Source organism: Patella vulgata, chromosome 2 (genome assembly GCF_932274485.2).
Source record: "Patella vulgata chromosome 2, xgPatVulg1.2, whole genome shotgun sequence".
NCBI lineage: Eukaryota > Metazoa > Mollusca > Gastropoda > Patellidae > Patella > Patella vulgata.
The window spans coordinates 22,946,722-22,971,580 of record NC_065880.2 but is presented as its reverse complement, the minus strand read 5'-3'; the positions used below and the strand labels follow the sequence as shown (position 1 = coordinate 22,971,580).

General features: G+C 35.2%; 2 protein-coding genes across 3 annotated transcripts; both read left to right on the top strand.

Annotated features, from left to right (window-relative positions):
- Positions 1-730: 730 nt before the first annotated feature.
- On the top strand, positions 731-16,836 carry LOC126811125 (chitotriosidase-1). Of its 2 annotated transcripts, XM_050536602.2 has the most exons (19): positions 731-823; positions 3,211-3,353; positions 3,807-3,872; positions 4,582-4,779; positions 6,131-6,387; positions 6,649-6,773; positions 7,033-7,156; positions 7,301-7,483; positions 7,864-7,986; positions 8,246-8,384; positions 8,653-8,814; positions 9,029-9,190; positions 9,418-9,694; positions 11,174-11,261; positions 12,793-12,886; positions 13,460-13,621; positions 14,061-14,180; positions 15,228-15,330; positions 15,632-16,836. In XM_050536602.2, exons 3-19 carry the CDS (start codon positions 3,839-3,841, stop codon positions 15,861-15,863), a joined length of 2,583 nt encoding a protein of 860 aa, XP_050392559.1. In that variant the 5' UTR covers positions 731-823; positions 3,211-3,353; positions 3,807-3,838; the 3' UTR covers positions 15,864-16,836. The 2 variants fall into 2 exon arrangements, with proteins under 2 accessions (XP_050392559.1, XP_050392560.1); XM_050536603.2 differs by lacking the exon at positions 3,211-3,353 and having other exon boundaries at positions 741-823.
- Positions 16,837-18,087: 1,251 nt separating this feature from the next.
- On the top strand, positions 18,088-23,936 carry LOC126811457 (mitochondrial thiamine pyrophosphate carrier). The gene is made up of 6 exons (XM_050537092.1): positions 18,088-18,124; positions 19,457-19,601; positions 20,288-20,443; positions 21,223-21,405; positions 21,854-22,040; positions 22,419-23,936. Exons 2-6 carry the CDS (start codon positions 19,473-19,475, stop codon positions 22,721-22,723), a joined length of 960 nt encoding a protein of 319 aa, XP_050393049.1. The 5' UTR covers positions 18,088-18,124; positions 19,457-19,472; the 3' UTR covers positions 22,724-23,936.
- Positions 23,937-24,859: the final 923 nt, after the last annotated feature.

Here is a 24,859-nt window from a genome sequence, read left to right as displayed (position 1 = left end):
GTCATAAATATTTTGAGTTTTTAAAATAAAATAGTAGACACATCACCCTTTGAAAATTAGTTAATCTGAAAGTTTTTATGTATCCCGGTATTGGCCAAGAAAGCTCACCTTAATTTTCCGGGGTGGTTTCCCCTTGTCAGTGTTGTAGCGCGAAGGACCTGTCAAGGGGCAACGTATAGTCGCTAAATGGACGAAACACCGAGGTCCCATGTACATACTGCCGTTGTCCGGGGAAAATTTCCCTCAAAGCACACTACATGGCGTATACCGTCTTCATTTGCCCAGTCGGAGCAGAACAGTAGGACGTTAAACCCTAATTAATTTCTGTTCAATTTTTATGTTCATCAAAATAAAGTATTAAATTGAAATGCTGTGCCTACATGACAATTATCATTCCTAATGTTGATGTTATGGACTTTCAGCACATGCGGCGATAAAGTTGACACTCTTGGACCGTGTTTGATGGAAGCATATCCGTATACTGTTTATTTTCGTGTCGGTTAAATTTGAAATCCAATGCTCGATGCCGCACACCACAGGGATATAATGTATGCCCTGAATTTCATGACGAAAAATAAGAAAATTATAAATGCACATAACATACCGACAACCAAACACGTTCTAAAGTCACATGTTTATGATGTATATTAAGTGTGTTGAGAAACAGCACAAGAATGTAGATAAATGCTTCTAGCAGACCCCATTTCAGATATTTTCTCCCTTCTTAATACATAACAAGCGGTTGCCATGCAAGATAAGCCCACATTTTGGAAGAGTGGGTTTAACAAGATACCGTTGACAAGCAGAGTGTCTAGAAAAATATGTGAGTTTGAGGTTCTTTAAAATGTTTTTTATAAAGCTGCTTCAAGATCAAATACTTACGTTTCTTTTATATTTTCAAAACAATTTTAACATTTAAAATTGTCCTATATAACCACCTCGTTCCATATAACCACCTCGTTCACCCCCTGTAGACCTATTGGTACAATCAAATGAATCGACAGAAAATTGATTCAATATTCCGATTTTCTGAACACATTTCAATTGACTGGATCACTGAAAGGCAGCAATGAATATAATACAGTTAAAGGGACTATCCCGAATTGAACAGAGTCTCAAAATAAAAAGTCCGAGTACGTATGAAAGTTAAGCGTCAAAGTATAAAGAAATGGTGTATTTACCCTGTCTCAAAATTTCAGCTCAAAATATTGAGTCATTTAGTCATTTAGAAGTGAACGTCAAAATTGCTTATCCGGACACGTAACCCTTTTAAGATTTTGGGTCAATTCTTTCGTTCGGTGACCTGATAATCGATTCCCGTTTCTTTAGAGGTTTATACAGTGAATGACCCATGTGCTGTACTTGATAACGAAGGGTAAATTTTACCTGCACATTATTTTTATAAAATAAAAGGCTGGTTTTATCCAGACACCGCATAATACAGCTTTGGGCACCGGTCCCCACTTCCAGATTAAGACTGACGGGTTTAAGTTGTTTGAAAACGTATCAAATATATTGAGCTAGTTGCTCGGCCCTAAGGTAGAGGATTTTAAATGATTTTAACACAAAATTAACCCGTTTTATTCTCCAAAATATTATCGGGATTGGCCCTTTAAAAACAATCTAGAGTACCTTTAAACGGGAATTGTCAGATTTTGTATAATTGAATATTTCACTATTAATTTCTGGCTACAATAATATTCCCTCTTTCTAAATATCTTGGCACTGGATCACCGAATGGCAGCAATGAATACAATGCCGTTAGAAAAATCTAGAGTAACCTTAAAGGGGCATTGTGAGGTTTTGTAACTAAATATTTCACTTTTGATCTCTGACTCTACAGTAGCCTACAATAATATTCCGTCTTTCTAAAGATCGCGACAAATGAATTAATTAATTTGTCATTCCGCCCCTTACTTTTAAATAAATATTGACTGTAAATAATAGTAAGAAAGCATATTCGATATAATATAGTAATATAGTTTGCTTGCATACGATATAATAAAGTAATATAGATAGCTGGCATACGCTATATTAATATATAAAGTCAACATATATATACTCTTCAAAAAAAAGTAGGGGATATTGAGAAACAATTCAAAACTGCGCAAATGCACTGCTGTTTTTATTAGAGGTAACCATGAGTATGTTAATAACAGGCCAATTGCCTACACATGAACAAACACATTTCATATGGGCGGCTTACCTGACGGCCCCATTTCACTCGCAAAGAGATACACTGTCAAAAGTGAAAATGGACGTTTTTAATTTTTGTCTTAATAATGAGTAATTGCTCCACCAATCCTCAGACATTCAGCAATTCAACCGTCCAATCACGGTTCTGGGAAATCTGACCCACTCCTCTTGCAGTGCCACGGCCAATTCTTGCAGTGTTGTCGGTTGACGTTGACGTCGACGAACACTTCTCCCGTGTCGCATGTGCAGCTCGGTGGTTTTGTTGGGGCGATAAGTTCTTCATCTGTAAACATACTCTCAAAGCATGTCAAGTGTCCATGACTATTTATCATATCACAACCTGCATAGGTATTTGCATTTCAATATCCCCTACTTTTTTTGAAGAGTATATAATAATATATAGTAGTCTATACGGTTTGATTTGTATAGTTACCACACGATTAGATAGTTAGCATATAGTACAATTTATCTACAATAGTATCTAGATAGATAGATAACATACGATATAATATAGCTGTTATACGATACAATAGCTGTCGTAATATGATATAGATACATGTTGGGGGGTTGGATGGCCGAATGGTTAGCGTGCGCGCGCTGTATCATAAAGTCTGTCATTGAGTCGACTGGCGTGGTTTCGAATCCCCGGTTGTACGTGACAAGGAGTAGGGTCGCCTGTCCAACCTCGTGGGTTTTCTCCGGGTCCTCCGGTTTCCTCCCACCTCGTGGGTTTTCTCCGGGTCCTCCGGTTTCCTCCCACTGCTAAAGACCCCTATGCGCAAGCGAATTATTGAAATAAAATTAAACCATATGTTAGTCCCGAAATGACCTAGTTATTTAAGTATGCCTATAGGCTATGCTCTAAATATTTGAGGCCGCAGCAGGACAATACTCTATATTCATGATGTTAAGCAATGATACATACAAAACTAATTCTTACGGGGTCATATGGACTTCAGTAAAAATATATTCTTATAGTATTAATGCTAAGTCACGGTGCTATTATACCTTTAGCAAACATAGAAAGAACACATGGAACAAGGCAACAACAGTCGGACACGGACTGTAATAATATCTAATAGGATAACCGCTTAATCATATACACACACACAAGCTCTATACAAGATATTGTCAGTACCTAACGGCAGTTAACCAAGGTAAGATTTTTAAAATTATAATTTAAATACCCATCATTGTTTTAGGGGTATTTACGGTAAATTAGCAATTAGATTTATACAGTTCTACCGCAGATGCTAACAGGCATATACGTTTTAGTTTTATTTCAATTTACGAGCCATAGAGATTTTTTAAAATGGTTTTCAAGGAATTAACCGAACGCACATGAAATTTATCTTACTCTAAATATATCATCTCTTGGATTTAGTGAAAGATTAATCTAAAGTTATCGCATTGATTTTCTTGGTAAAAGATATAATACATCTTTATACATATCAGATTAATTGCATTAAATCTGACCTCGGAAGCTTACTGTAAGTTTATTGATGTTTTCATCTCAAACAATACGTTTCTTTTACAATAGATATGACTTTCCCAGAATTTCAGTGTCCATAGATTTAAGAATTAGATTATTAATCATTGATTTTCCACAGCTATTGTACGATTATTACTTCAGTAGAAGAAAATGTATCGATGGAGTTGGTTTGCGTTTTTTCTTGGTAAGTCAAAATATATTAATATTAAACCATAGCCTGTAAATTATCTCAGCAGAACGGGTTACCTACCTTTACTTCACTCGAACTCTATAAACTGCAAATCTGACAAATTGTGTTTTATTTACTGTCGATCTAATAATATACTATAAATCCAACCCGTTGACTGACTGGACCCCAAAATTTCAAATATTTTAGATAAAAAATTAACCTCTGGTGTGTGGTATTCAAAGCAGAATTACTATTTGTATACCGCATTATGTACATTATAACACATTATAACAAACAATACTTCTATAGCAATTATATTCTTGAACATATTAAAATATAGCTTGTCGCTTGTGAAATTAAGATACGGGAATCTAGCTTCCTAGATTATGGTCCCAGACTGATACCCCCACCCCTTTTAAAGTCACGTTATTTGTGCCCTATAACATTCCGATGATTTAAATATGTTTAACAACTACGAACCTAGTGTGTTTACAATGATCTGATAAAACTTATGATGTTGTTGGGATGATCATCTTGATTTTTGTTTCTAAGTCAAAGTCCAATACCTGACATGGCACGTACGTTCACACACTCTTTTTCGATTCTAGATCAAAATATCAACATAAATGACAATGCAAAATGAGAGAATTGGTTTAAACAGACGAACTGTATTCATAAAATCAGGGGAGTATTACATGACAAAATTCTTCTTTTGTTAACGCAGGTACTGCAGTGGCTGAAATAACCAATTATAAACGTGTGTGTTATTTTACTAGCTGGTCATCAGGACGACCTGGCTTAGCTAGTTTTACAGTAGCCAATATTACAGACCCTTCAATATGTACACATTATATTTATTCTTTTGCTGGAGTAGAATCTAGTACTAAAACTATTATACCACTTGCTGAGACTGATGAAAATGGTAAGTATCTTGTATAATGGAAAATTGAGCATAATGATCAAAATTACTCTGTTAAAAAAACCCATACATTAAGCCCACATTAATGTCAACCAATACCACACATGCTGGTATTTATTGGGCTGCTTACATGGTGGTATTTTATTGGTCTGTTTACATGATGTGCTTTCTTGGGCTAAGCAAGAATCAGTAGTGTTTGGGTGTTTTCGATTTATATATCTAAAAACAGCAGTTGCATTAAACGTTGTATTGTACAACTGTTATCTGTATCATACCTTTTACATTACTTTTCAAACACAGCTTATCATGATTGCCTCATTATTAATTTATTATAAGTCATTAAATTAATTTTTATTAGGTTTATTTACATATGATAATAAATCAAACGAAGGGGGTAGATTTTTGGGCGTGTTGTGTTATGTATAATGAAGATGAGTATTATCTGTCATCTGTCCTAAACATGATACCTAGGTCATTCGGTATTGTTGTTCCATCACGTTTCAGTATTAATGCTTCTGTTTACTGTTCAGATTACCTGACCTATCCAGTGTAGTCGAAAATGATATCAGATATGAATAAAACTTGAGGAAAATAAAGTTTTATTCTACCAATAAATCGACAAAGCTAAATCCAAACATGTTTATTTTAATCAGTGTCGCATTTGTGGAGCCATCAGACATGTTTGAAAGAATAGGCCAATCATCCCAATCGAAAGCTATATTTACTATATGTGTAGTGCTAGTTTGAGTTTGGAGGCGTACGTTAAATAAAGCTATTTCACACAAACACGAGTTTGGACAACGCCCTACCCGATGCACAGGTGGTAAATGCGGACATTTGCAAATATCTATTTGATAAGGCACTAACAAACATACATATATTTACATATTGTTCATACAAAACGCCTATATAAATGATCAACTAGAAATACAGGATATCGATGAACGGTAAATCTATATGAATTTGTATTCTGCAAGGTGCAAAATATAAGAAGAGGGTCCTAAAATCAGTGGGGGCGGGGGATGGTTAGCGCGTGTGCGTTGTGTCATAAGGTCTGTCATTGGGTCAACTGGCGTGGTTTCGATTCCCCGGTTGTACGCGACAAGGAGTTGGGTCGCCTGTCCAAACACGTGGGTTTTCTCCAGCTCCTCCAGTTTCCTCCCAAGCGAATTATTGAAATTAAATTGAACCATATGAAAGCCTGAAATGAACTTACTTAAATCGAATGGACGTCACCCCCCCCCCCCCCCTCTCTCTCTCTCTCTCTCTCTCTCTGTGTTCAAGATCTACTCAAGTAGAAACATCATTTGATCACTTTTATTGCTGCTGTCCTTTTGTCATTCAATCTATACAGGTGGATATACAGAATTAACTTCTATAAAGAAACTTGTACCGGAAGTGAAGGTTATGTTGGCAGTAGGTGGATGGTCTTTTGGAATTGTACCGTTTACGGAGTTAGCAAACACATCGGAGAGTATTGATGAATTTTGCGAAAACGCAATTAAATATTTGAGAAAATGGGATTTCGATGGTCTAGATCTGGATTGGGAATACCCTACAGAGCGAGGAGGCGGAATGGAAGATAGAGAGAATTTTGTTATTTTATTAAAGGTTTGCATAATCATTTAAAAATAACCACTCGATTGAACATATCGGCCCCGATTTAATTTTCTGCTTTTTGTCCCGTGCCTCTGCTTCCGTACTTTGTAAGTTTACCACATATTGCTTTCTAACCCACAGTTAGTACAAAATTAATATTGTAGTTTGAAAATGCAACTTAATTGTATTGTGATACAATGAGCTTTACTTGTGGAGTAACTTATATTTAAAGGACTGCCAACAATAATGTAAAATCCGTCTTGGTACTTTCAGAAGCTAAGAATGAGTTTTGAAGCAGAAGCTAAAGACTCAAATAAACCAAGGTTACTCCTGTCCTCAGCGGTACCCATTATTAAATATGTTATTGACAAAGGCTATGATACTAAAAGTATAGGCCAGTAAGTATTTTATTTTTTTAATAAACAGCATACAAAACTTTCACAGGTGCGTTATTAGGAACTAAAAAAAACCACTGTTGTCTTTTAATTCGTCAAGCATACATTCCCGATAACAAAAGCAATAAATAAAATAAAACCAAGTACGAACAATCCAAACCATTAGACAAAATTCGAAGTCCTAAAAAAAACAAAAAAACGGTATAGGCAAAATAGTGTAATAGTAGTTTCGAAAAATTAATAATGTGTGTGTTCTGTTTAGATATGTTGATTTCCTGAACATTATGGTCTATGATCTGTATGGTGGCTGGTCTACTAAAATAGGACATCATGCACCATTGTATGCAAGTTCACAAGAAACTGAAGCGGAACAAACATTAAATGTGGTAGGCACCAAGGCTTCTATTTGCTTCCTACTTTACTCTACGTAATGTGTCAATAACACTGATTAGTACGTCTACTTACGAAAACAATCAAATTCCCATACCTCAAATACTATTATCCAAATTATTATTTTTTTATATATCTAGGATTGGGGTATGAACTACTGGACTGTGAATATTAGCCGAGAGAAAATAGTATTAGGCATGCCTTTATATTCCCGTACCTTCAAACTCTACAATAATTCACTTACTCAGCCTGGAAGTCCAATGAATGGAACTGGCAGTCCTGGTCCATATACAGACTCTTCAGGAATAATGGCGTTCTTTGAGGTAAGCACTGTGTAATTTTCAACATGTATATTATATACGGTATTTATTCGACATATAATGTTCATTTGCTATGTAATATCCAACTACTTCTTTATACTAAATATATCGAAGTCTGATTTGAGTCGAACAGTAGGACGTTAAACCCCATTTCATTTCATTTCTGATTTGAGTAACTGCTATTGGCTAACACGATTTTAGCCAAAGGATACGCATCTTAGCGTGGCTTAAAGAGTTATTTTAAGCAGACTAATTCGTTTAATACTTGAAGAAACTTACATTATGTCCGGCCTTTCAAAGCTAACGTCTGCAGACTAAAACTAAGTAGAACGAATATTATGTGTCACATATCAAAAATAGCAATTTAATTTTTGTTTTTAAAGGTTTGTAAGGTGATTCAATCAGGCGAATATAACGAAGCATGGAGTGAAGAACAGAGTGTACCTTATGCTTATTCTAAAACTGATTGGCTGGGTTATGACAATGTGAGAAGTGCTAAATTAAAGGTAAGTCGTGGATTTAATTGAAAGTGTAATTTATAGAAATGGACATCCTGATTGAATTAAAATGCGACTCAGCCACATGACGTTTGCTCACTAAGAAGGGGGTCCTAGGTCAAAAGAATCGTAAAAGAATCGAGAAAATTTGAATTCGATGAATTCAGTGTCAATTTGTAACCCAAAATGCTATACATGTGTACACTATGCTAGAGTGTTTTAAATGTAGAAGAATTACAAGTTATGATTTTTTTTCTGATTAATAAAGGCAAATTATGTAAAAGATCATCAGTTTGGTGGCATCATGGTTTGGGAACTGTCTTTTGATGATTTTGGTGGGAGCCATTGTGAAATGGGCAAATTTCCATTATTGAACACATTGAAACAAACTTTAACTTCTGCTAGAGGTGAGAATCATAATATATATATTTATATTTTAAAAATAAATCACTCAAGTTTTCATTTCGGAAAGCAAGGTCGACCTCTCTAAACAACTCAGATATCTGCAAAGTAATTAAATTTAAACATGAATTAACTATACAAAACATAAATCCATAATAACAAACTACCTATTATCTACAATGTAAATGGTAAGGGTTCCTTTTCTTGTGTGTTTAAATGGTTGGACTGACAAAGTTTTATGTTAACCATTTAACATGTCTGCTTTATTTTTAGAGGCTTGTGAGCCAGGGTCATCGGGTCATCAGAATAAGATGGGTTGTAAGCCATGTCCAAGAAATACATATCAACCTAACAGTGCCGCAACATCCTGTAACAAATGTCCTTTAGGAGAAATAACAAAAGATGAACATTCGCAAGGCGATTATCAATGTATATGTGAGTATTTAGTAAAACTGTTGTAAGGTCTGTTGTTCAGCTTTTGTGAATAGCCTTGTTACTTGGATTAATGATCTGGGGTCAGTGTGGTGGTCGGTCATCCTTCCAGGTCAAGTTCCGAGGTTTCGTTTCTCGTATACACGGATTACCCCAACAGAATGTTTGACTTCATTAAGTAAAACTGGTATTATTTTCATATTTTATATTTAATCAGTGGACTGTTCATCTGGTTGGGAGTTCAACTCTGCCAGTAAGAAGTGTACCGAGTGTCCTATCGGCTATTACAGACAGAAACCTGAATCTTGGCACTGTAAAAAATGCGAGGCCGGCTATACAACGGTTACGACAGGTAGCAGTGGGTGTGTACAACAACCAGGTAATCAAATTATACGTTTTCTAAAATGTGTTAGCTCCGTCAACTCTCAACACTACTTAAGGATAACTGGATCATCATCCAATGACCAAGGATTAGGTTAGTGAGCCAGTCGTGTGGTTACTGGATGAAATGGGCCACAAATGTTATTCATGTTTGAAGACTAGCGACTTGACACCATTTATTCTGCGATACGATGATCGATTATTGCTGGTTCCTTTATTTTACAGAGGGTTACGTAGCACAAGAAATCCACACTGTTGATATAGAAGTAAACGTTCAGATAAAGACAACCTCCTGTACGAACAAGGATCTACTGGAAGCAGCTGTTTTATCCTCTATAAAAGCTCAACTATTAAACATGTCTGTTGATTGGTCTGGTATCTGTACTGATGATGATTGTAGTAATGTTATAGTACGGGGAATGACAGGGTGTGAAACCAGGAGAAAGAGAGATGTCAGTACAGATAAAACTCTGATAGTACAGGTTGTTGTTAAAGGTGTGCCGTAAGTATTTATATGGCCAGTTGTCTTTATGTGGGGAATAGTTGAATTTCTTTATACACTTGATAAAAGAGAAACTAAATTAAAACTGAACTTGGCAACTATAAACAGAGCCGATTTCGGATTTGTGTAGTCGTTGGACTACAGATACTATGAACAACATAACAAAATTTTATCCATCGGCCGCCCCTGGTATACAGTACATTTAATTTAGCCGGAGTATGCTAGCTACAATGTATACATATACCCCATTTCAAATATATATTTTAGGGTACAAATAGTTGGATTCAGCATTTACAAACGAAATAACTGTTCACCTGTCTTAATAACTGTCTTAATTCGGCCCTGTACATTATACACGTTTTGTGACTAAGAGTTTGCAGTTTAGCGTCGGAGAGGAGCTTTCTGGGTTTCGAAATATTTGAATTTTTAGCAAGCTATTCAGTCATGATGCTCAATCTGTCAGCATTCTTCGATACAATAGACTACCACAGACTCCTTGATAACTTGTCTGCCAGGTGTGGCATCGGAGGCCCATCATTACAGTGATTCAAATCCTACCTACATGACCACACGCAGTCTGTACTTGTTGCTAATGAGTTAGCAGAAACTACACCATTAGGTTGTGGTGTACCTCAAGGATCTGTGTTAGGTACGGTGTTATTCGTATTATACACCACTCAAGTTGCATCTATTATTACACATCATCAACTCTCCCGCCATTCATATGTCGATGATACCCATATTATTGATGTCTGATGCAGGACGGAGGGCATGACCAGGACAACTGTCTAGTCCTTCGGATGATATTAAAAACCGAGGTCCCGTGTATACATTGGAATGCACGTAGAAGATCCCTTGACAGTTGGAATTCGATATAAGAGTAGGTGATAGTGCCGCTGCCCGGGCAAAATTTCACTCATAGCACACTGTATGGCGTATGCCCATCTTCATTAGCCCAGCATAGGAGCAGAACAGTAGGACGTTAAACCCCATTTCATTTCATTCATGCCAAATCAATATACTAACTCATTCCACGTGACATCGTCATGTACTCAGGGAATCAAGTCTTGGATGGCGACAAGCATGTTACAATTAAACGACGACAAGACCGAAGTCATGCTTGTTGGTACGAAAAGGAACTTACAGAAAATTGATTCATCCACAGTGATCATTGCCCACTCCGATATACAAGCACAAGATAGTGTAAAACATGTTGGTGTATGCTTAAATTGAAATCTAACAATGGATAACATGCCAATCTTTTGTGCAAGATGTGTTACTTTCATTTGAGAGCTATTGGCAATATCAGACATCTTCTAACAAAATACTCTGCTCACACACTTGTTAGATCATTAGCCCATTCCAGAATCCACTACAAAATTCTCTGTGATGTATATACATGTATGTCTCAATGGTACTAGTTCAACATATCTGTCTGATCGCTTTTTATGTTTAGAGAATTTAAATTTTGTTTTATAGAGAAGAACTTCATAATGGCGTGGAGACAAGAAACACTGCTAATATGATAACTGAGGTTTTAAATAAACGAGAATATTTTACTACTCTTGTAAGTTATTTATATTTGACTTCCACTTCCAAAAATTGTTAATACACAATATACAGCTGAATAATTATTTATAGATCTTAATGTAGACGTCACCAACTGCGTTCGTCGTCTATTGGTTTGTCTACAATTTATTGTTTATTAGCTCTTCTTTGAGTGTCATTTAGTAATTGAACAGTAATCCACCAAAAACTAATTATGGAATAACAAGGTTTATTATATAGCTAGCTACGAGAACGTAGCTAAAAACGTTGAGATATACTGATGTGTTTGTTTTTAGCTACAATTGGATGCCTTTAGTTCCAAGTGGCAAACTCAATTTCTTTATTAATGCATGTAACATCTTTAAAATAGATAAGTTTATGATATTATGATTAATTAAACTTACAGAGGCCAATGTAGTTGCACAACTGTCGCCTAACTCCAAATATTCGCGTTTAAAATAATGAAGCGTTGTTTTTGTCTGACATTTCACCGCCATCGAAATCCATTCATAGTTACTGTGCTTTCGATTGTCCTTTTGATTGGCTGTTATAAAAGCCTTATATTTAGCCCCGCCTTCATGATGACAGCGTATCGTTTAAAAAGATGGCGGTCTTAGTAACGGCTTAACGCCTCGATTTTAAAAACGACGATTTGTACCCGTTTCAGGTAGGAAATGAAATGAAATGGGGTTTAACGTCCTACTGTTCTGCTCCTAACCTGGGCTAATGAAGACGGGCATACGCCATACAGTGTGCTATGAGGGAAATTTTGCCCGGACAGCGGCACTACGGCCTACTCTTATATCGATTTCCAACTGCCAAGGGATCTTTTACGTGCACGCCAATGTGTACACGGGACCTCGGTTTTTCGTCCCATCCGAACGACTAGTTTCAGGTAGGATTATATGCTTAATTGTAGTTGGGTGTTGTAGAAATATTATAAATAACAATAATCAATCGTTGTTTTGATTAAAACTATTGTCAATTTTGTTTAAAAATGCCGGGTGTGAATCGCTCCCGGAGCTGCAACGTTATAGGTAATGGGCTCATGTCTTATCTCGAAACACGGAGGGTTGAGAGATTAAGGTTTGTTATCTATTATATAGCATGCAACGTTTCAACGATATTACTCTTATTTTGATCAAGCAATGTTGGTCAAAATATTTGTCAACACGAAGCCTGAGTTCTCAATGTAATTGTTTTAAAGTGTTAGCCGCTTTATTTTCATTCGTGCATAAGAAAAATCTCACCAAAATTATCGAAAGCGACCGACTTTTTTGATAGGATTATACACTGTGGAATAACAAAGAACCACCATCTCCATATCTCCATTTCAACCTGCTTTGAATGCTTTACAGTACAGATAACTACGCGATGTACATCCTTGTGTTTACTAGTAACGCTTTTGAATCCAATATATACAAAACGGACTTTATGAGGAAAGTTTGTTAAACTTGGTCAACTATTGATTGGATTCCGTTTTTATTTTTATAACCTGTAAAATCGATGAAAGGCAGTGTTAAATAATGACGATATTTTATACATTACAGGATTCCTATATGCTAACATATGAAGGTGCAACATCAGTGACGTCAAGTGTTGTATGTAAACAACAATATTACTCTCTTCAAAACGATGTTTGTGGTAAGATTTTCATAAAATTACAAATTTTGAGACATACCCTATCGTAGTGTTTATATGATAGAAAATTTCAATATATTTCATTTTGACACGGAGCATCCAAAATTATAAACATAAAAATCCGAAACTAGTCTCGGTTATATTTCCCGTAAAATTGTCAGTTTGAAATATATAGGTGTTTGCCGGAATATCCATATTTAAACTTTTTACAGCCTTGCATAAAGGTTCGAGAGTAGAGGCATGTGTAGTGTATTATGGGGCAACAGCAAAGGGTTTATGGTTAAAATAATAGTGATCGATTTGGGAAATTTTTATGAATGTTCGGTTTTGCACCCACAGCACAAAGCATATAGGCTTACAGACAGTGGAGAAAACATTTAATTTGTATAAACAGATAAAAGAATGCATGTCAGACATATAATCACTCAAACTATATTTATTCACAAACACTTTTACTGTAAACATATTAGTCAAAAGTTAAAAAATATATATACACATATATTCTAATTTGAGTTATCGTCATTTGAAGTTTTGGTTTTACACCCCATTCTTTGAATCGTTGGCTAACTATTTCAGCACCATGTCCAAATGGTTCATATTTCAATGTGATGTCATTGTCATGTAGTCTGTGTGGTGTTGGTACGTACCAGGATGACCCGGGTAGCAACTTCTGTAAACTGTGTCCAGGTATACTGTCTACAAAATATGAGGGCTCCAATAACATCAATCAGTGCATCTGTAAGTTGGATTTTATCAAGATAATAACCAACATAATAACGATATTATTATTATTACTATACCCTAGGTGGTTTATTGTCTACTCATCATTAATATAGTCATTTCTGGACTCACTTTTGGTATTTTTGGTATTTCATTAATTTTCTTGCACGCAGGAGTCTTCAGCTGCGGGGAGGACCCAATGAAAACATGTTACGATGTGACTGGTAGCCCTGTTTTGCATATATGATGTTATAGACCTACTTAATGATATATAAGGCACGCGTGACGACTCATTCGTATTTCCGAATATAGGCGGGGTTATTGTTTTGAGGGATTGACTCGAAATTCAGACTGTAACTTTCCGACACCTGTCAAGCATGCTTGCGGGTTTTGGCTTCTATTAAAATGTTTTGTATAGTATATTGTAGGTTTATTAGTATATTTGTATATTTCACAGCTAAATGTATGATAGACACAGACTATTGTAAAAACGATGGCAAGTGTTTGTCTAATGATACAAGTGTTACCTGTCAATGTATGAAAGAATTCGACGGAGTGCGGTGTGAAAAAGTTAAAGGTAATCGGGAATATGTCGATTTACAGAAACTTTTTCTTACAGATATACGTTCATATAGTGTAATGGAATGAAAAGGAGGTTTAACGTAGCTAAGTCTCTAACTCAGTATCAATACATACTGCGCAATACATACTGTCAGTGTATACTGGAATAACCAGACACTAGAGATTGTCATTCGATTGAGTCTTCTGACGTGTTTTGCCGTACATACCTGATTAAAAATTACAGTAAAAACAGAAACAGTAAAATCAGTTTATACACATTCATATTACATTATTATATGCGATGCGACCCATTTCTGTCAATTTCTAGTTCCCAAATATTAGCTCCTTCAAATTTAGTTAGCATAATATTTCGTTTAATCGGGACTAATGGTTTGTCCTTTTGATGTTTGCAATGCCGAGGAAACCTTTCCCAGGGAGTCGCTTTTAAGAATAATCCTCATCTAACCCCTGTTACGTTCTCGTCCTATCTTTATTGTATACTCGGGTGGATCTGGGTTTTTCGCACATCCGGAATGTATTGGGATATTCCAATTGAATTTATTTTCTTTTATTCAAACATGAGATTGGTGCCATTTCAGTTTGTTTTAGTAACTGAGGTAAATAATTAAATCGATAAAAACTACGTACATTATTTTATCGACTGTGAAGTATTAAACCAAAAGCTACAGCAAAAGAAACGAAATCCGTTTGATTTATTCGTATAGCCCACACTAGAAGAAATTGAGGTGTTCCATCATCTTTAGCATTTACCACACTCCATTTAATGTATACCAGTGGTTGACCCGGCATAGCAAGGGTTTAGCCATGAATCGGAAGTAGCATATTCCGAAACCGGAAGTGGTAGGCCATTGTCACCAGGCCTATATTACGCCCCAGTCCGAGCTACCCTACCCATTACACAAAATTTCAGCCTAGTGTAGCCGCCAACCCCCAACAGACAGACAAACAAACAAATGACAGTCACAAATATTATTATAGATTTCAGTGCGTATACCATCTTTTTATTCGTATTTTTGTCAAAGTATTTAATTTTTTATTTCAGACATACCATTAGATAAACCATTAATAGTTGGTGCGGCTGTTGGTGCTACGGTAGCTGTACTTTTATTGGCTTTAATTATTGTTTCTGCGTGTGCTTGTTGGACGTAAGTTGTTTTTAAATGGGTTTGTAGATTTTTTTCTGAAATTGTTGACTCTATTATAGCTCTACGTTGAATATCATTAAATATTATTATTTGCCAGGATTACACAATATCCGGTACTGTTTCTCAAGATTAATTTTTCCATTTGCTTTTTTTATACCCCCACGACCACATCGCATATTATATTTTAACCGAATATGATTTTGGAACTGATTTAAGGACTGTACATGGTCTTTTGTTTCTGGATATAAATACATAAAAATAATATATTTTTGCGCTAATAATGAAAGTGTTTATTTTTTAGATATGGGCGACGGTCAAGGAGTTACCCGCAACTGAAGAAAAACGCGAGATCGTCTAGATATGAAAGGGGTCTCATAGATGGAGGAAACGTGTCGGTGGTACCCACTTTACGATCTCTTCCATCTGACTATTACCACAATTACTATACGTTACGGGCTGTTCCACAGAATATGTATAAATATGATACCGCTAAGTCAAACAAGAGAACGACCAAGAAGGATTTCAAATTATAAGTAATGTGACAAGTAATGTCAGTAATACCGAAAAAGTGAAATTTTGTGTTTAAATTTTATTGTTGAATATTGTTCACATACAAACTATATATATACACGTATACTATATATTCATAAACAATAACATGTTCTGTACTGTAAATATTCATAAACTAGATAATATATTCTGTATTGTATTAAAGGCTCGGTGCGTCATTTGCATTTTCGATTAAATTCATGCCTTAATTCACACTAAATATGTACTCCGGTGCATTAATTAACAAAATACCAACGCTAGATAATCTCCCGGCATGGATTTAAACTAGACTCATCGGGTTTCTCCGCAACCAATAATAGATGGTAGATTATGATAATGAGCAGCATAGATCGATGGAATTTTAATTTATCATAACGGAATTGCACAATATTGTAGTTTGCAAATGATTGCCACAGCGCTAAATTGATGCATCAAAACTTTACATATTCATAAACTATATGTTCTGTGCTTTAAAAAATATTCATTAAATAATATGTTCCATACAGTAATAAATATTGTGTGTTCGCATTCACGGTGGACCCTATGTTTTAAGGAACTAGGGGAACTAACTCTGGGGGTGACGTGTACAAACGGATGCCATGTAGGAGAATTTGTCCTTTAAATCGAACCATCCAGTTCAAATATTTCGATTGTACATCGTTTAAATGTTCGTAAAACAATGCAATAAACATCGCCTCGAACAAATATTTATAATATATATTTACTGTACTATATAATAAATATTCATAAACTTATGCTTTGTACTGCAATAAATATTCATAAACTATAAATGTTCTGTTCTGTAATAAATATTCATCAAATATAATGTTCTGTACTATACATAAAGTATAAATATGTTCTTTCTGTACTGTAACAAAAATCATAAAATATATGGTCTGTACATGAATTTTAAACCACCTTTAAACACATGTATAATTAAATATCTTTCAGTTTTAATATTTTTTTGTGTTTCTGGTTTGTTAAATAAATTTGTTTTTGCTTAGTGAAGCTCATTGGTAAAATTCGGTACCATGAAAGAATAAACCGAGTGTCAGCTTAGATTTACTAGGTCTATAGGGCCTAAGCTTATGTTTCCAGTTATATTTTATTGTAAATAACTTGTACAAAATGAGGGTGGGGACAGCTGGGACACTTGTCCAGGGGCCCGGAGGTAAGCCGAGTAATGTTTTAAAAAAAATGTTGGTGTAAATTATTCGTCTTCGTTTCGTAAGGCGCTTAAAGATCTCGATCGTTTTCGATATTTTTGCCAATTGCGGACCTTTTTCCGACCAGTGATATGTTATACGTTCGGCCATACCACCATCTGATCATTTTATTACATCAGTAAAACTAAAACGTACGTACATGTATTTGGCATGTCATATAATAAAGTTGTGTTAAATCTAAATTACCCCAGATATACGCCAAAATGACGCTAGATACCATGCACTCGCCGAGTTGTTTGTCCCAGGGTCCCGGCGACGTCATATTTAAAGGAGCTAAGTCGCTAATATTTGGGACCTAGAAATTGACACAAATGGGTCGCAACGCATACAATAATGTAATATGAATGTATATAAATTGATTTACATTCAATCGTTTCTGTTTTTACTGTAATTTCTAATCAGTTAATTCGGCGACATACGCCAGTATTCTCAATCGAATGGTTAGCGTGCGCGCGCTGTATCATAAAGTCTGTCATTGAGTCGACTGGCGTGGTTTCGAATCCCCGGTTGTACGTGACAAGGAGTAGGGTCGCCTGTCCAACCTCGTGGGTTTTCTCCGGGTCCTCCGGTTTCCTCCCACTGCTAAAGACCCCTATGCGCAAGCAAATTATGTAAATAAAATTAAACCATATGTTAGTCCCGAAATGACCTAGTTTGTGTCGAGTAGACGTTAAACACCATTTCTCTCTCTCTCTCTCTACTCCGACTGGGCTAATGGAGACAGAAATAGCCGACGCCATAGATAGAATGTGCCATGACTATGAACGAAATTTTCCCCGGACAGCGGCACTATGGCCTACTATTATATCGAATTCCAACTGCCATGGGATTTTTTACGTGCACGTCAATGTGTGCACGGATCGTCAGTTTTTCGTCCCAACCGAACGACTACACGTTGTTCCTTGCCAGATGCACCACCATTCGCGTGTTTTATTTTTTTTCTCATTTTGAGCGTCCGGACAACCGTATCTACCATTAGGGGGCGTAACTCTCAAAACAAGTATGGCTCGGAATTCAAGGTTGTTATGTTAAAAATCTACAAGTACAACGTTTTATTTATTTATTTATTTGTTAATTTTTGGTATTTCAATTTTTGCAAAGTCCCTACCTTTTCCCAAGCCATCTATTCATTTGTTTTATGTGTTGGGACTTAGAATTATATTATATTGTCAATCACAATCATAATGTGACATTGGCGCTATTGCAAATAAATAGCGAATAGCGCCGTGACATTGACATGCCTTAAAGTAGCTAAGTCTCTAACTCAATATCATCCAAAATCTTTGACATTGAAAACACGATATATTTGTCGGGTTAAATCAACATTGATGTTTAGATCTTACCGGGAAAAGATGACATTCTGATATCCAATATTTAAGACAAAATAAACATTTTACAGTTGGTACACGAGTCGTGTACCATATTGCGTTTCAGCGCTATGTGTAATAAGGGACTCGAAAAACGAGGCTAGGCATATTCCACAAGTCATGTCAAACGGTGACGCTATATTCTTATCTGGAGAGCATGCCCAATAGATACTATCGGCGTAGACTGGAATAACCAGAAGCTAGAGATTGAAATTCGATTGAGAATACTGGCGTATGTCGCCGAACCTAACTGATTAGAAATTACAGTAAAAACAGAAACGATTGAATGTAAATCAATTTATATACATTCATATTACATTATTGTATGCGTATGCGACCCATTTGTGTCAATTTCTAGGTCCCAAATATTAGTGACTTAGCTCCTTTAAATTGTATTATATTTATACAATGTTCAAAAGCAAGATCATCGGCCTGTACAAAGCCGTTTCTGTGAGTTTTCTACGATCTATTTTCTTCAAGATTTAGGTCTATATAGGAAACACGAGACCTGCCACATATTGATATTCTTCTATGTCTATTTTATTAAGAAGAGGTGTATAAAAAGTTTAGATATGGATACCGCATCCAATACACGCGTCTTACTGGATAATTAATTAAGATTCCAATTATTTATAATATCAGTTTGTCCAGAAAGTTAACAAAACAATACCGGAAAAACTGTAGTTTCGGATGTTTTTCTTGACATTTTATATGCCGGGCGCAGGCGGTACTGGGCTTACACATTTGGCCATAGTCTGTAGTTATTTGTTATTTCTTTGTGTAGAAGCAATAAATTATTGCTTTTCAACTGGTTAAATGTGAGAATTACAAGATCTCTAGATCTTGAATTTATTTAAACTGCATAATTACAGGAATTATTCTTTGTGATATTTATAAAAGAAAAAATTAAAAATAGTAATTGTATTAAAAGGATCCATCTGATAATAATATTTTAATTATCTTTGCTTGTTATTTTTTCTTCAGAATATGATATTGAATTATGGTTGGTTATGACTCTAAAGCTACAGTTCAATTATCTCATAAAGCACATGCTGTAGCAGCTGCTCTAAGTAGTGCAGTGAGTAGAGCATTATGGCAACCACTTGATGTACTCAAGATAAGATTTCAGGTTAGTCGATTACGTACGTGATGCTTCTGTTGGGTATCAAGCACTGGCAGGCCTTGAACATATAAACCTTTGCGGAGTGGGCCAAAGACACAACTTAACATTTGAAGAAGTACAACATTTCATTTCACATTTGATGAGTGAACAACATATCTAACAAATCTTTACAATAGCCTTAGTGTTGTATTTTAACAATTGACCTTATTTCATGGGATATCTTCTAAGCAGTAGCTGAAACTTGACATATCCAGGTCCAAACTATCTTTTTGCTTGACTATAAATGGTGACGGTGTGGCATCCAATAGACAAGGAAGGTATGCTAAGTTGTTTATGCCACTTCTCAATTCAGGAGTTCACATTGCTAATAAATGTTGCAGTACATTTGAATTTGATTTCAAGGCAATACAGTACAAAGATCAAAATATAAACTTATGTGCTTAAAGATAAATAAACTTCATCAAACAGACCACAACATACACATTTACAGGAAGGCTGACAACTGTTTTAGCCTTTAGCATTTTTTTGTAAAGATTTTTGTTTCTTATTTTCGAAACCCCCCAGAACTCCTGCTCGCTAGTCTCTAGACCATGTCAAACGCTTGTATCACAGGACTAGTATTATGGTCCTTAAATAGTTCGAAACTATTTGGAACACTAAAGCAAATTTATGAGATTATGTTATTTTGATAGTTGCAAGTAGAACCTATAAGGAGATCTTCTACCAACTCTAAATATAGAAGTTTGTATCAGGCTTCTTCATCTATATTAAAAGAAGAAGGTTGGAAAGCCTTGTGGAAAGGACATGTCCCGGCACAGATACTATCAGTAGGCTATGGGGTAGCTCAGGTAATTACTATACTTTAAAACATATTGCATTGGGATCAACGATTATATGCATGCACTGGGCACACAACTGTGTTTCCAGTTAAACAACAGCAATGTAATATGGTTTAATGTCTTACTTTTCTGCATCAACTGGCAGTGTCCTATGGGGGAAATTTTGCTCTGACACTGGAACTGTGTCCTACTCTTAAGTCAATATCCACTTTCAAGGGATCTTGAACATACTGCCAATTTTTTGTTCCATCCAAACAACTAGGACAAATTTTTATCACCAGACACTCAATCTCACACCACTGACCAGGAGAATCCATTAAAATGGGGTTGTCAGTCCACCCATTTGTCACATCTTTTGGAACAATAACTGATTATGGCAGAATGTTCAAACTTTATAATTTATAAGAGTGAAATCTGGTGTATAATTTAATTACATCAATCATCAATACCTTGACCAAGTTCTATAATGATCATATTCTTCTTAGGTTAAAAGCAGAGTGATGAACAATTTAATTTCTTGATGCTTATGGAAATATAAATGTGCAAAGTAATTAATGAGTGTAATCTATTCATTTTGGGATTGAGACATCAGTCTCATTATCTATAAATGCTTTATGATTATGGCAGGAATATTGATGATCATCATTATTCTGGATCTGATCATTATTGGGACCTGACCATTATTTTATAGAACTCTGTGTTCCCTCTTATAGTTCAGTAAAAACAAACTTGTTAGATTTAAAGTCAGTGTGATTTAAATTTGGTTGTGGTGTTGTTATATTTTTCAGTATACTAGTTTTGAATTTTTTACAAAATGTGCATGGCATTTACTACCAGAGAAATACAGTAATGACCTGTATAGACCTGTTTTACATACAGTGTGTGGTGGGTTATCAGGATGTCTAGCGTCCTTATGTATACATCCTGTTGATGTTATTAGAACCAGATTTATTGCTCAAGGAGAACCTAAGGTATGGTAATAAGACTAATTTAGTAGAAACTAAAGCTAAGAATTATCTGAATTGTGAAATTGAAACCCTAACACGACTTAATCAGGGTTCCCGCGGCTTCGTCAAACATTTTTTCAAGGATATTCAAGGATAAATATACGTCAAATTCAAGGATTTTCAAGGACATTTTTTAGCCTAAAGTTACAATTTTTCATCTTAAAAATAACCAAAACATTACCAACTATCGTTATAACCCTGTTAATCATCCAGTGGTGGTCAAGTTCTATCTATGTAATTTATCATTTGCTATTGTTTTGCAAAAAAAAAAAATGTCTACATTTACCTGTTCTGTGATAGCCCTATGGGACTTATTAACCTTCTGGATTTGCGCACATTTGTATAGGTGACATTCCTACAAAATAATGTGTTTAAGATTTTTATTATAGAGTTTTGCTTGTTTTACTTTTAGGTATATACAAGTATATATGATGCCATAGGTAAAATATATAAACATGAAGGTATTAGAGGTTTCTATAAAGGGTTGGTGCCAGCCATTACTCAGGTTGGACCCCAGATGGGACTTCAATTTGGATTATATGCTTTATGTCTTGAGATTATATCCATGATTAAAGATACACCTTCAACATCTATGCCAGGTAATAAGGGGTATAAAATATGCTCATTTAAGATTTGCTGCTCAAACTTGAAATCACATAAAATGAGTCTAAGGTTGAGTGTGATGTTCAATATTATTTATCAAATATATATTAAGATGTGGTTGTATATTGTCATCACCCCATCCATCATGTGTTAATGTTTATGAAACCTGTTCATTTTAAACGTTTTCTTATTTCTGGTACATGTTTTGTTTATGATGTTAGCTATTGGAAAGAACTAGAAACCTATCAGATTTTCATTATTTATGATAATTACTTTAAGGTTAAGCAACAATTAATTATTACATATCCGAAGTTTTAATCATTTAATCATTAAAAACAAAATTTAATTTTTCAAATAGTTTATTTTTATTTCAGGAGCCACAGAAAGTTTACTTAGTGGAACAGCAGCTGGAGTTGTAGCCAAGTTGATCATATATCCTTTTGACATTGTGAAAAAACGTTTACAAATTCAAGGATTTGAACAAGCCAGACAATCATTTGGTAGTGTGCGTCATTATAGTGGACTATTTAATTGTTTATTTATTATAATAAAGGAAGAGACTATTTTAGGTTTATATAAAGGCTTGTCACCTAGCTTACTAAAGGCTGGTGTGGTTGCCGGTACAAATTTATGTTTATATGAGCAAATATGTAAATTATTATATGTCTTAAAAAGTTAGCACTACCAACATGACTCCCAGATCCATTTACTCGATTTTATTTATGTGTTTGTTATTTATTATGTTGTCATGTCCGCAGGGTTTGTTTATGTGTTGTCCTGCACCTATTATTTGTGTTAATAACTGACAATTGTTAATGATTGAATTATTTCTTTCAATTTTATAGATATATATTTTTCTTAGGTTTTACAATAATGTTTATTTTTAAAGTTTCATTTGTTTGTGATGACCCTTCAAATTTTGCATTTCGGAATGTTGTACATGTACAATAATAATTTTATTTATGCTGGATCTCGTAGAGAGGAGTTCTCAGTTTAATGTGATGTCACCAACAGCAGTTCTTGACTCGTGCAGTGGCCAAATATCTAGTGTATGTCAAATAAATTTTAAACTAATTGAGCTAACCAAACGTCTGCCAAAGAAAAAACAATTAGTAGTTATATGATCACAGGACTTGGATTATAATTTATATTGAGACATTCAACATGAATGCCTTGTCTCCAAATTTCATTTTGGATAGACGTGTAGTACACATTTGTCAATTATGATCCATTTTGGTGGAAAAAAATTTGAAAACCAGTGTGATCCCAGAGACAAGCATTCAGTTAACAACTATTCATCTTCTTTGGGGGCTTGGTTAAACTGACCTAGTATTACTGGTAGGTGTGCATGATGACGCATAGAAATTTAAAACAGCATCTGGGTTAGTCATGTATGATGAAAAGGTCTTTATTCTGATCTTAATGAAAATGGTATGAAATGCTATCAAATATTGTGCTGTCTGAATGTTTTGAATCTCAAATGTTAATGTGTTTGGCATGGTGCAAATGAAAATATGCATATTGTGTGAAAATACTGAATATTAAAAGCATTTGTTTTAAACTTTGAATTATTTTCTTAGGTCTATTATTATTTGCATAACTTACACTCAAAATACAGCTTATAAGGGTTAATTGACATATATATGCAATAAGGTGGTGGTCTGAAATGCTGCTCTGGTTCAGTAAGGTGGTGGTCTGAAATGCTGCTCTGGTTCAGTAATCTCCCTTTCCATGTCAGTCAATACAAAAAACTACCTACACGTAGATGCAAGCTGGCAACAAAAATGTCTGCTTTCACCTCTATTTTCGTCATTAGACTATAATCTGTATTCTATTGTAATGTCAACTAACAACAATAACCAGTGTTTATAAATAAACAGTAATAATACCTATTTGTGCTTTTTCTGATGTTATCTTCCTGGACCATGTAACAAGTCTTGCTCAGACAACATTTCTACCCGGCACTAAGCAATTTGTGAAATGAAATGGGTTTAACTTCATTGCCATGCCCTCCATCTTTAACCACTGACAACTTGAAGTTTTTCTGGACTTGTTATTTTTAGACACTATTGTGCTAACACATTACAGTTTGTCAATGTGAACTTGCCACAGAACAATATTTCTCACTCTCCTTAAGCCTAGCACAGACCGAGTTTGTGACTGGGTACAACTAATTTGTGAGCGATAGGCAGCAAACAGATCAGTCAACACACTAACTGGAATGACAACTAATTGTGAGCGACAGGCAGCAACTAGTAGTTGTTGAAACAGATCATTGAACACACTCTTCTGACTAATTGGGGATGAATGGAAGACACATGGACAGAGGCTGCGAAGAATGTTTGGTTAAAGAATGTCTACTGATATGTCCTATGTACTTAACAGTCAATCATTTGGGACATTGTACTAGGTCTACAATACCTTACATTGTAAAGAAAAGACGCCCCAATATTGTTATTTATATTGTGGTCGTGATAAGGACATTTAAACGACCCATAGAAGACTCCCCTTTATATTGGTTGTATACAGATAAACCAGTTTCCTAGAGGCAGCATCCAGTAGTCATGAGTATTGCCTGAAATTACTTCTAAATATCACCCAGATAAGGACATTTAAACGACCCATAGACGACTCCCCTTTATATTGGTTGTATACAGATAAACCAGTTTCCTAGAGGCAGCATCCAGTAGTCATGAGTATTGCCTGAAATTACTTCTAAATATCACCCAGATATCTTAAGAATTCATCTACTTAATTATACAAAATCCACACATAACATTGTATAGCTATAAATTCTTCAATGAAACAAAACGCA